The sequence below is a fragment of the Nannobrachium achirus genome (assembly GCF_963921795.1).
Source record: "Nannobrachium achirus genome assembly, chromosome: 17".
Taxonomy (NCBI): domain Eukaryota; kingdom Metazoa; phylum Chordata; class Actinopteri; order Myctophiformes; family Myctophidae; genus Nannobrachium; species Nannobrachium achirus.
Genome location: NC_137824.1, coordinates 22193092 through 22206863, shown reverse-complemented (window position 1 = coordinate 22206863; position 13772 = coordinate 22193092). Strand labels below are relative to the sequence as shown.

At 42.8% G+C, this 13772-nt stretch overlaps 1 protein-coding gene across 1 annotated transcript in view; it reads right to left on the bottom strand.

Moving 5' to 3' along the window:
• Nucleotides 1-11218: 11218 nt before the first annotated feature.
• The window catches only part of nrg2b (neuregulin 2b), a gene marked incomplete at both ends in the record, with an annotated part of 60230 nt that continues 57676 nt past the window's right edge, over nt 11219-13772 (bottom strand). Inside the window, 2 exons of the mRNA XM_080745573.1 lie at nt 11219-11728; nt 13349-13532. Of these exons, the coding sequence (XP_080601699.1) occupies nt 11219-11728; nt 13349-13532 (694 nt within the window). The remainder of the gene's footprint in view (nt 11729-13348; nt 13533-13772) is intronic.

Below are 13772 nucleotides of genomic sequence, written 5' to 3'. Positions count from 1 at the left end.
TAGAGGGGAAATGGGGGAGTATTAGACCCCTGGTTATAATGATAAGCGAAGTATATACAGTACATAGGGCTTAAGTGGTTAAGAATGACAACTATGCATTTATTAAAAGACAAAAAAGAGATCCAAAGTGTTCAAGCAAATAGTCTTAGAGAGTTAAAGGAATAGAAGAGTGTGTACTGTACGTGGTAGCACAGGTTAACAGATGAATGAAATAAACTACTGGTGATGTTGGGAAGCACATCATCTCAAGAAGAGTAATTAAAAGATTAGAGAACAATGTTAAAGGAGCTATAGTCAACTTCTTGAAAAAAAGACGCTAAAATAAAAATAATGTTTCAAAAATATTTTATAAAAAAGATTAAGCTTCATATATGTGTTTCTTTTTCTTTTTTTTTTAAAGATTTGTTTTTGGGCTTTTTATGCCTTTATTGAAAGGACAGTTAGACTGACAAGAAATGGGGAGAGAGATGGGGAGTGACATGTGGCAAAGGTCGTCCGGATCGGGAATCGAACCGGCGACGCCAGCAGGCATCATAGCCTATTATGTGGTATGCGCCTTGACCACCAGGCCAGCGGGCGCCCCCATATATATGTGTTTCTATTCAAAAATGACCTCAAAAAGTATAAAATAATGGTAAAATAATCATTTTGGTCATTGTCGGGCCGACAATGTTTACATCCGATGTAAACAAAGTCGGCAAAATCTTTTTTATAAAATATATTTGAAACATTATTTTTATTTTAGCATCTGTTTTTCAAGAAAAAGTTGACTATAGCTCCTTTAAATGGAAAAGCAATAGGAGAGAGTCTGAGAGACAGGATAGTCCATGCTTAAAAATAAACAGTTAAGAGTAGTGGGTAAATTAAATTAAAAAGGGATATAACATCAAATACAATATGATTCATCTGGTATGCTGACGTTACTTTTCAGTCACAAACGAGAGGGACATATGGGTGTGCATTGAAATAGAAGTCTTTGTTTACCTTTTCTTGAGATGGTGGCCACCTCATTTGCTGAACTTTTCCCCTCTTTTGATGAAGAAAAATGCAACTGGTAGTGCTAGCGGTCTGTCATCACAATTCTCTGTGTCCTCTATTTGGAATTATCCCCTTCTGAAGTCAACTAGATACAAAGACAAGGATTATCCTTACAGTATACTGATGTAGTTGTGTTAACAGATGACATCCAGTGAGTTTCTGTGAGTGACTACAAGGTGTAGGGTCATGTCCATAGGAGAAGACAGACAGGTTACATTCAGGTGCATGCATGCGGGAAACACCCACTGTCATACAACAGAGAGAGAGGGAGTGTGCCGACTAGTTATTCATCATTCAACAGGTAACCTGGAGATATGTTTCAGATAATAACTGTAAATACAAGCCCAATCCTTCAATTCATTACTGAAAGCTACCATAATTGTTGCCCACAATGTAGGTAGTAAAATTAATGTTGAAACCAATTTAACTAAAGTAAACAACATGACAGGAGTAATACCTTTCACCAGCCAAGCACAAAGAATGACAGAAGTTGTTTAAGAAATGGTCTCTGTGCCCAATGACCTCAGATTGCGTCAAAGTTCTGTGCTTATTTGATTCGTTACCTACTGAATTCTGACTCCAGTGGTCCGTGTTTTGTCATTTCAGCTGCCACAGGATGTGTTACAATAGCTGTCACAGGAATAAAATAAAAGTCCAAAGATGTTATGAGATTCCACATAAGTGTTTTTTTTCTACTTCTTTTTCACATGAGACATTCTCAATCATGCATTATTTTGCATCCTTTTAAATGCAAAGACTTATTTTGCACAGTCAGCACTTTAATAGGTAATTATTTCAAAATGTCAGCATTAAAGTTAGTACCTTGCATTATATTAGTTACATTTAATTCATGTCTTTGTGTTTTTACTTTTGATCATCATTTTAGTTGCTTTCCATTTGATATGATCTTCTGTCGTTGGTTCTCAAAGTGGGTTCCAGGCCCCCCATGGGTCCTTGAGGGGGTCCCCAGCAAAATAATGTCTCTACTATTTGTATGTATTATCTACTACTTTAACTTTTTGTCATCCGTTTCCTGCCATAGAGTGAAAAACTTCAAGTAGTTTCAAAATATGAGATGGTTTCGTAAGCCTGTGTGGTACAATAGTCTGTTGTTTGCAAAACATAGCTGTCTGGTCCCCATAGACTATCATGCAAATACTGTATACAAACATATAATAAATATGAGGACTTGAACCCCAGTATCAATACATTAGCAAATACATTTTCAACATTAGCAAGTAAATTGCAGATCTACAAGCTCACAACGTGTGACATTGTAGATCAGTTATTTTGCTCCCTTCAGCCCACCCGAATGATCACGTCAAACTGGAATTGTGAGTATGTATGTACTGTATTAGCCTGGCGGGGCCCGACGTCATACTGCGTTCACTCACTCATTCCTTCCACAGTATAACTATATATATATATAAGTGGGGCCCGACGTCATACTGCGTTCACTCACTCATTCCTTCCACAGTATAACTATATATATATATAAGTGGGGCCCGACGTCATACTGCGTTCACTCACTCATTCCTTCCACAGTATAACTATATATATATATAAGTGGGGCCCGACGTCATACTGCGTTCACTCACTCATTCCTTCCACAGTATAACTATATATATATATAAGTTATACTGTGGAAGGAATGAGTGAGTGAACGCAGTATGACGTCGGGCCCCGCCAGGCTAGTACTTTATGTCCACTGAGTGTCTGTGTAAACACCAGAAAGAGAATAATACTGTAGCACTACCTTCTCTGTCAACACTTGCACTGGATGCAGTGGTGGAAAGTACATTTACTCAAGTAGTGTACATTTACAGTTATGAGGTACTTTTACTTTACTTGAGTATTTTTTTTTTAATCCTTTGTACTCCACTACATCTTAAAGCAAATAATTTACTTTTTACTCCACTACAATTATTTGACAGTTAAAATGTTTTATTCAAAACATCATTATTACAAATTACATACACTGAACACTTAAACCCTATTTTATCCTTCAGCTATTTGAAAATTGCCGATCTACAATTGCTGACCTGTAAGCTTATATATATTTAATATTTAACCATATACAGTACGTATGAGTATACAGTACACACACACACACACACACACACACACACACACACACACACACACACACACACATTACTCAGATCGCATCCGCTTTAAGAATCACTCCCAACCAGTGTAACCTGTCAGACTTGTTTCATAGTTTGTGTGTGTGTGTGTGTGTGTGTGCGTGCACGAGCTTGCACGCGTGTGTGTGTGTGTGTGTGTGTGTGTGTGTGGTGTTAGCCATGATAGCCATCTTGAAGATTTCAAACTTTAAAAAGTACAAAGGCTTCTATTTCAGCGTGCTAATTTTCCAGGACGAAAAATGCTGAAGTTTCTATTACTGTAGACTTTTTTGCCTTTCCTATAACTGATACTTTTACCTTTCCTGTGACATGTTTGTACCAGTGTATTGAACTCCAGTCAGACGTTACCTCCCTACGAGTACGTGGCTACATTTATATATTTATTAAAACATCAGTTTGGGCTTCCACAGCCTTCAGTTTCCACACTACTGTCTCTATTTATACCTGGTATGACATACAATCTATGCTATCTGAGAGCACATAGTGCCCCACAAATAATCACTAAATGGGTAATACATCTTTGGGAATTAGTTAAATGGAAAACAGGTTTCCATTTATAATATTTTAACCTGTTGGAGACGAATGCATGGATCAGTTTTCCGCAAACTGATCCATGCATTCATCTCCAATAGGTTAAGAAGATATTATAAATTATTCCCACTTCAACTTTAGGTTCAAGTTTATTGTCACATCCCACGTTTTCAGGTATAAAGGTGGGGGAAATTACGTATTAAACATCTGCATTTACTTAATTCTACACAATTAAAGAATGTAGAACAATTGTCATTTTGATCAACATTGGTTATTTCTCCTGTCTCCTATGGTACCAACATCAATACAACATGGAATTGTGGACGAAATGTTATCCAAAAACAACAAAATATTAGTTAGTTTAGTTTTGGGTCTGAGAGGTTAAATCTCTCGTAATGGTGGTCCGTGGCTCAAATTCCAGATAGATATTGGACCCTGGTATGAAAAAGGTTGCAAACCACTAATATAGAATATCACAGTCTCTTGTACAACTGACAAGCATCACCTAGCTTGCAGCAGATAACAAACGTGCAAAGTGATAGTGCCAGTGCAGCAGCAGAGTGGATTCATAGTGATATAGTGATAATAAAGTCTGACGGCCTATGTTACCAACGACTGCCATGGCGACATGGGCTCAGCACTTGTTGTCTGATGGTTGCCAGGGAGAAACATTTCCATTTACGACCTGTGATACATACCTGTATGTAGGTATTGTTGCCTGGCCTGTCTGCCTTTGCTACACTTCTGAAAAAGACTGTTGGAAGAAGACTCCAGCTCATTCAAAAATGCTGCAGCCAGAGTATTCACTGGGACAAGAAAAGCTGAACACATTACTCCTATACATAAATCACTCCATATGCCGCCGCACTGGCTCCTGATCCAACCCAGAATCGATTTCAAAGCACTACTTACGGTTTATAAGGCTCAGAATGGTTTAGCTCCCAAATACAGCTCTGATCTGCTCACTGCCTATAAGACTCTGCAGATCATCAGACGCTGGTCTCCTGACTCCAGAATAAAATCTGAATGTGATAAAAAGTGCATTTAATGCAGTCACATGGTTCAGTGCTCTGGAACGAATTGCCTGATGATGTGAGATCTGCTACAACTCTGTCATCTTTTCCACGGCCTATGATAGACTGGGACCAATAGACTGTGTCCAATTCACTTTGCAGTTTGCAGATCCGGTCAGGGTCTAGAACAACTACGGAAACCGTTTGTGCATGTACATGTGTATGTGTGTGCAAATGACTGGATCCAGTGGGTGGGTCCTAGACCGGATCCCACTGGTTAATTTGGAATAGAAACCAGGCATTACACAAGTGCAATTGAGTCCCTGGTGATGCGTTAAATGGATATTTCACAAGTGTATTACATAAAAAAAAAGAAATACAATAAAAAATGAAAATACAATAATTGAAAAAAGTTATTGAAAAACTCTGCCCCTTCACATAATAGGAGGCCAGTATGAGTCACCAGAAATAGTGAAATACCCCTTATACCTGCGGTTTTGAGTGTTGGAGGTGAGATTCTGTACTGTACCGGGACAACACTCGGCCGTCGTCCCAGACTCTTCTCCCCTCTGGCTCCCAAACTGTGGAATGAACTCCCCATTGCAATTAGAACTGCAGACTCACTCCCAATTCGCCGCCGTAATCTGATTCTGAAGACTCACTTCTTCAGACTCCACCATAACCCATAGCACCCTTGACCTAGCCTTGACCAGGCATGTGCACACATAGACATCAAAGGGGGCTTGAGCCCCTGCCCTTTTATCCTTCTGTAAAAAAAAGGGCCCTCTCCAGACCATGAATGCAGTTTTTACTATGGTGAAAGAAATGCAAATGTCCTCTTTCCATGCCATAGCTGAAGGCAGCATTCAAGAGAATTGCCTCGACCAAACTCTCCTGAACTTGAACGCAGCATCTTATGTTGAAAAGAACTGTCCTCTCTTCATAGAAACCAAGCATCGAAAATAGCCGACCTCCAAGCTCACATCGCATTCCATATTTTCACCAAAAGGGCCCTTTTAGAAATTCCAGCCCCTGCCTCTCTAACATTCTCTGCATGTCCCTGGCCTTGACGAGTTCGTGCTGAACTGGATTTGAAACCCAGTCTCCCACTCGCTAGACCGACGCTCAACCTAATGTGTTGTGGGCTGGATCTTGGCTGGGGGCTAAACAGGCTTATTGCAAAGGCTAAAATGTAATTAGATACCATGTTAGTTAGACTGTTGCCAGGTCATTGTTGTGTAATGGCTATTTCGTCGGCTCCAAACAAACCAACAAACCCACTGATGCACCCAGACTTTTAGTCGTATGCAGGCAGGCCAAAGAAAGCAATGTTCATATAAGGCGAGGACATGCTCATGGATGCGCGCACATGGGAACGTGCACTCATCCGCCTGGGTGACAGCAGACTGCTGGGCGAACGCTGTCAGTCAGAGATGACTGACATCTGACATCATAGATGTTTGACGTCATAGACCACATGAGACTGACACAATGAGTATACATTGGCATTCCCAGATATGGGCTTAATATTGATGACATCAGGGATCTTCATATATGGGCATACAGTAGAAGGGATTGTATGATGTCAGACGTCATAGACGTCATAGGTCTTGTCAGGACAGAATTCATTTGCAACATCATTGTGATGTCGGAGCAGGTCAGCTATATCCTTCTGCTGAGCTGGGGTGAGGTGTCACGTACTGTGACGCACGATCAGGATCTGGAGGTCTTTACAGTAAATGCGACCTATGGTCGCAACAAATTTACTAGACCTGAATTTGGCATTCTGAAACTATTTGATGCAACTGAGGAGATATTTTACACTCAAACAAAGTTGAGCAATATGATTTGTAATCATCTGACAAATTGTGAAAATGGTCTAAATCATTTTGTATAAAATAAAGATTGGAATATTTCTGTTGATTTAGTTTGTGGAAGTAAGTGTGTTTCCGCTTACATGTGCAGTCATGTGAATGTATACTGTATGTATAGGGGGAGAAATCCAAAGATTTTAAACCTAATCTAGTTTTTCAGCATTATACCAGTATTGCACTCACCTGTGAGTGTGTACTCAACCTGTAACCTGTAACCAAAGTGGAAAGTTATAGAACTGTGACAACAGGCCCACAGCAATAAACAGAGTATAAGGTAAATACTGCCACCTAGTGTCTGTTCTCTTTGCCACCTGACTATTCTGGAGTGTTCTAGTCTGGTAGATCCTGTTATATGTGATCCTGTTACCTGCTCTGCACTGTGATTCGTCTTTTAGAATAAGCACAAGGAATAAGAATGAACCCTTCCTATAACAAGGTGAAAGCATGTGTGTGAGCAGAGTCCAAAAGAAGCGACCGTTTCTGTTAGAAAGATGACAGGAGTGTTTCAAAATGGTAGGAATAAAGATTTATTTTTCATATGAAGAGGTGATTTGGGATGTTTCTTCTTTTACAAGTAGTATTTTTTTTGTTGTTGTTGTTGATAAAACTTGCAAAAAATCTTCTAGCATATTCCAAGAATTATGGACATGAGATAAGGGGATTTATTGCTGAATGTTAAAATGAAGACACTTTTTTTTTTCTTTTTTCTTTTTTTTTTTCACCGAGTGGAAAAACGATTTGCTTGCTGCTTTTTCCATGCACCCAACTACCAGCACCACTAGGACATGCAGGGGCGGGGTGAGAGGAGAGGAGGGGGGGAGGATGGGGGAGAGAGACTGGGGAGGAGGGAGGAAGTTGGTAGGTAGAAAAGACAAAGGCAAACTGCAGGACAAACACAAACATGGAAGGAGCTTGGTGTGTGTGTGTGTGTGTGTGTGTGTGTGTGTGTGTGTGTGTGTGTGTGTGTGTGTGTGTGTGTGTGTCTGTCTGTGTGTCTCTGTGTGTGTGTGTGTGTGTGTGTGTGTGTGTGTGTGTGTGTGTGTGTGTGTGTGTGTGTGTGTGTGTGTGTGTGTGTGTGTGTGTGTGTCTGTCTGTGTGTCTCTGTGTGTGTGTGTGTGTGTGTGTGTGTGTGTGTGTGTGTGTGTGTGTGTGTGTGTGTGTTTGTGTGTGTGAGTGTGCGCGCGCGCACGCACGCTTTACTCTCAAGGAGTAGGTTATGCTCGATGATGTGCATGTTGGTGTCTCTGTGTGACACCTGTGTGAGTGCATGTGTTAGGCCTGATTTACACTTCGTCAAACGGCGGTGTCGCGCACCGAAAATAGCAGATCTACAAGCTCGCGACGCGTCCTCCGGACGGAGCATAAATTAGGCACCAGGGAGGAGGGAAGTGCAGGGATGGGAGAGATCAAAGAGAAGGGTCGGTTACAAGTCAACTACCTCTAGAAGCACACTACTCTCACTTGCAGTAAATCCACGTCGCAAATTCCCGATTTGTTTTACAGTGATGAGACGAAACTAGCCAGAACTTTGGGCCGTCAAAGAAAAGAACAAAACCAATATATTTATAGATATCTCTAGTATGATCACAAGATTCCCCTGAATTTGTCAGAGGGCGTTGTTGCCATTTTTAAGGTACTTTCTAAAATATCTGTGATCCATGCATTTCCTGTGATTTATCAAGAAAAAAGAAAAAAAAATACTATTCAAAATTGATTCATATGTATTGTATCTAACAGAATATCTGTTTTTGTTGGGTTTTTTTGTAGGTTTTTTTTTGTCACCAAAAAGGATTTGTGAAGCTCTTCTTCCTGCCCTAAAAAATACCATACCCAGCGTATAGCTCTGGAGGAGAGGAGGAGGAGCTTATCTCGTCCAAATTGCGGCATTGACAGGGTTTGTAATGTTGCCATTTCGTCTACTGTACTCTACAGCAGCGGTAACTACTCTGGAGACGGGCGCCTCCGCTTGTCCCACGCTAGTAGCTTCAGAAAATCAGTTGGAGGTGAGGAGAACTGGAGGGCAAGGGATGGAGGGTGGTGGGGAGGTGTGGAAGGGGTTGGGGGGGGGGGGTAGACAGAGACAGACACATAACAGATCATTCAGTCAATATGACCAAGCAAAGTATGTTCAATCAATAAAGGTATAGGAATGCAAAAAAGGATGCAGTAATTAATATCATATACCATCAGTTGGTTATGAGTTAAAAGCCATTTAGGCCTAGAATTATTTAATGCGTTAACTATTGATAAATAGCAGATATACAAGCTCACAGCACGGCACTGAGTGCCGCGCCGCGAGCTTGTAGATCTGCTATTTTTGAAAAATCGTGAACATTTGTGCAAGTCTTTTTTTTATATTTTTTGACGATTCTATAAATGTCTTCTAAATCCTTCTTCTAAATCAGTGGTTCTCAAACCTTTTCATGTCAAGGACCCCCAAAATTACATGTATTTGGCCGCGGACCCCCATCTCAAAATATGTTGTTCCAGGGACCACCCAGAAGCAAATATTTGAGTTACAAATGTTCGCCTTTAAAAAGATATTTTCAAAGACTTGCAAAAACAAAACACGATTTTTCAAAAATAGCAGATCTACAAGCTTGCAGCACTGTGAGCTTGCATATCTGATATTTTTCAATAGTTAAAGCAGTAAATAATTCTAGGCATAAATGGGTTAAATAAATAATAATAATAATAAAAGGAAAAATACGTATTTGTCGTACTCCGACTCACGCACTTGCAATGTGAACCTGTGCACACAGTGTGACCCGCTTGATGTCTGTCGCCACCGGAAACCACCAACAAAGATGCGTCTCCGCGGGAACAGCGAACTGATATAGATTCAGATACAGAATCTTTTTTTACATTTTTTTTTAAATCTTCGTAGTCATCATCATCCTCTTCATAATTCATCTTTTTTTTTTATATGTCATTGTCAGCGTCGTCAGTCATAAGGCCCACACAACCGCCCATACACACAAGAGACAGCCTTTTGGAAGAATAAAAAGGAACAACTAATTCTCTTCAAGTTTCAAGAGTTTTACCCACGCTCCCTTCATCGTGGTACCAGGTAAGCATAAGAATAATCAGACAAACGGATGGATGGATGCATGGACGGACGAACGGACGGACGGATGAGAAAGACAAGGAAGGGGGAGTGACATTATGGATCTGGCCTGCGGACTGAACTGTGACTGAGATGGTGTGTGCGCTCTCTAGGATGTGAGTCTTTTGGCTGCGATGGGATGGGGAAAGTCCTGAGACACAATGCGGCTCTAAGCTGCTGGCATAGGAGAACGGGTCGGGCTGGGCAGTCCACGGGAGGCCAGAGTCAGGCTGGATTAACAACTGGATTGGTTTTTGGGTGGGTTTTGGATCGGCAGGCTCCCTGGCCCTGTGACTGCTCACGGGGAGAAGGGAGGTACTTACAGTGCAATGGAGCTTCTGGCAGAGTGAAACATTGGTGGGAGGAGCAGCAGGCGAGTCAAGCGACACACCACTGCCCTCCAAGCTGGATGGAGACGCTTGGAGAAGTGAACGAACCAATGTGACTTCACAAGGTGCACAGACTGTCTGAACACACACACACACACACACACACACACACACACACACACACGCACGCACGCACGCACGCGCAGACATGTATCACACACATCCGCACAAACATAAGCACGCACATATATGCTGCAAACACCAGCAAGACCATGAAAGAAAACCCTGAACATCTATGCAAGGATGTTGAATCACTTACCCTACAACGCCCTAATGCACTTCCTCTTACAGAAACGACAACAAAATGGCTGACAGGTAGCATACGAGAAATATGAACGACCATCACAGCACAATCCTGAGTGCTAATTTGACTCTCGGAGAGTTGAATTAACACTCGACTTTGCTGTGAATGTGTGTGTTCAACTAGAGATTTTCGACCAAAAGAAATCAGCCCTGCGCTATGGGTGTGCGGGGGACCCAGAAAGCTACCCTACACATCCGGTTGCGTCAGTGATAAAATGTCCCTGTGAAACGAGCGCATTGCGTGGATCATACTCATGTAAACATACACCTTTTACACAGGAGGAATTCATATTGCATGATGACATAATCAGATCACAGTTCAAAAAACAGGAAGATCCCAAATCAGAGAAAAAACCAAAAGGAAAAGGAAGGAAGGAGGTTGGTCTCTATAAAAAACGAGGAGTCTTTATAAGAAAGGCTACAAAAACTCAATGGGACCTCCAACTTCAGCATACAGCAAAAGGCACCACAATATTATTCTATTTATCTAACTTGTGAAAAAATTGGCACGTAATTTTCTTTTCATCTCTCATAATGCTGTAAATCAAAAAACTTTACATATAAATATTTTTCCCCCCGTTTATAAAAAAAGTCTTTGCTGTTAGCTAGTAGACAATTTTTGCTGAAATGAAAATAAATATTTCATTTGTTTAGAATATCTGTCTGTTATACAAAATAAAAATATTTTTCCTAGGTGCAGGTCTCTAGTCCACTGGTTGTGTATGGGGGGGGAGGGTGGGGCGTGTGTGAGGGAGGGTGGTGTTGGGGAAAGGGCTGGATTTGGGGGGAGGTTGGGGGCGGGGATTGGGGCTCTGTCTTAAAGGGGCATGTTGTCAGTTTTGGAGCGGTGCGAATGGGACCCCCGCCGGCTACCCTGGCCGTTGCTGCTGCGCGCACCACCACCGCCGCCGCCGGGCCGACCCAGCCCTCGGTGAGTCCGCGTGTCCGCGCCGGACGACGAGCGGTACCCCGACACGGTGAGGGGCGGCGGGTCCACGCTCATGTTCTGCATACTGAGGAAGGGCGTGCTCTCCCCGTGGCCCTCCTCGTCCTCCTCCTCGTCCTCCTCTTCGTCCTCCGACTGGCTGAAGCTCTGGGAGCTGTAGTCCCGCAGGCACGGGGCCCGCTGGGCGATGTGTCCGTTGAGGCGGTTGCGTCGCGGGCGGCTGCGCCGGCTCCGGACGGGCTCGCGCGACGAGGCGTACTCCTGCGTGGTCTCGTAGGCCTCCTCGTCCGGGAGGCGGTAGGGGCTGGACGGCAGGCTGCCCGTGCTCTCCGTCAGGTAGGGCCGTCTGGGGCGGCGCGGCTGCCGGTATAAATGTCCGTCCTAACGGGGGACGGATACACAGACAGAGGGTGTTAGTTTTGCCGCCTGGCGAGGCAAGGCAGGAATTATTTAACTCAGGGACCACTTGTGGGTCACAGTCCAAGTTTTATGGGTCAGGACTTGAGTAAAAATCCAGTTTTTAAACATACAAACAAACAAATCTAAGAAAGTCCATAAATAAAAAAGGATAATGAAGAAGTAGTGAAAATAGATTATCTACAAGCTCGCAAAGCGTCGCTTCGCGCCGCGTTGTGTATCTATTTTGGGTCTCAACCTGAAAGGTTTGGGAACCATTGAGTTATTTTATACATTTAATGTCTCTTTTTTTGGTCACTTCACTTTGTGCTAATACATCGACAACAGATGTGTGTGTGTGCCTCACAACAATAACATGAATAAGTAACTGATGTGTGTAACAGGTTACAGGTGTTTCTACCACTTTTTCTAGTCACATGTTCAAATACTGGATTCTGATTGGCTAAATTCCGGAGGTTATGGCAGAACAACCGCCGCAGTTGTGTGAGGACGAGATCAATGCGCCTCAGTGTACATCCGGGGACTTCAGGAGGTAGTCGGAACACCTTTCCCCCAACCAACATATGACGGTCGTAGCGGTCCTATGTTTACTAACGTGCGTACGACGTCGCCGATTTATTTGGATCCAATGCAATCCGCCAACTTTAAAGCCCCTTTTCTCTGAACCTATGCCTTTCTGGAAGCGAACAGCCTCTATTTACGGCCGGAACGGTCCTTCTAACTGACGTTAGCTTAGCTGTATGCTAGACATCTTTCTCTGCATGGAGTTGACGTCATCTGGTGGTGAGTAGAAGATGTTGTTTGTGGAACTATTTGCTGTCGTCGCGGAAGTTTTATAGGCAATAATGATTGTAACTTAATATCCTTGCAAGTTACAACTATGTGTTTTCTTTCATGTATACGGAAAAAAGTGGTAGAAAAGCTATTTACCACTCGGGGTCGGACATTATGCTCTGATAATGTCCTGTGTGAGGGTGTTATCGGACTCTGCTTCGCCTCGTCCTATCACCCCCTCACACAGGACATTATCAGAGCATAATGTCCTCTCACTCGGGGTAAATTGCTTACATGTCTGTCAGTGCACGTCCCCCCCAAAACACTGATGCTGGCCTTCAAAGCAGCCAAATGTATGGCACCTCCATACCTCCAAAGCCTGATCAACCCCTACAACCCCACCCGTTCACTCAGATCAGCTAAACCAGGGATGCTGACAGAACCCTCGCTAAAAACCCAGGGACAAAAATCCACTCGCCCTAGACAATTTGCCCTCTTGGCCCCCAAACTGTGGAATAAACTCCCTGCTTCACCTCTTCAGACTCCACCTGAGCCCATAGCACTTACCGTAGCACTCGCCTACCCCCAATTACCATACATGAAGGCTAGATAGCATTTTTTAAAGTTTTCATTAAAAGTTTTTTTTTACTGACTAGGTGCTCGGTCTACCCATGTTATTTTTGTCTAGATTGATTTCTATGCATTTGATGTATTGATGTTATTGTATTGATGTATTACCTTGCTTATTGTAAATCGCTCTGGATTACGAGCGTCTGCTAAATAGTAAATAGTAAATTGTTGCTTCCTTACGTCGGGACATCGTAGCAGTGGCTGGTCATCCTCTCTGTGATAGGCCCCGGCGGCTGGGGGCAGGGAGAGGGCGTGGCCTGTGTGGGGTGAGGTGATCTGGAAGGTGGGCACCTGGGGGGGCAGCGGAGGGTAGTGGAACTCCACGGGAGACAAGCGTGCTGGAGTGGTCAGTGCTGACACATACCTGGACAAACAAGATGGACAGTCTCATGTATGCAATACAAGCAATTGTAAAGAACTGTAAAGAATAGGGGTCAAGTTGACTTTCATGACTGGACTCCAATCAAGCCAACGAGCAACAAGCAAGGCAAGGGCACAATTTGATCAGGCTATTTGAACTTTTATACAAAATTACACTTAACCATACTATACTATAACCATACTTCTTTCCCCTTCTTTTTCAGCAGTTGCTGACGACAACCAG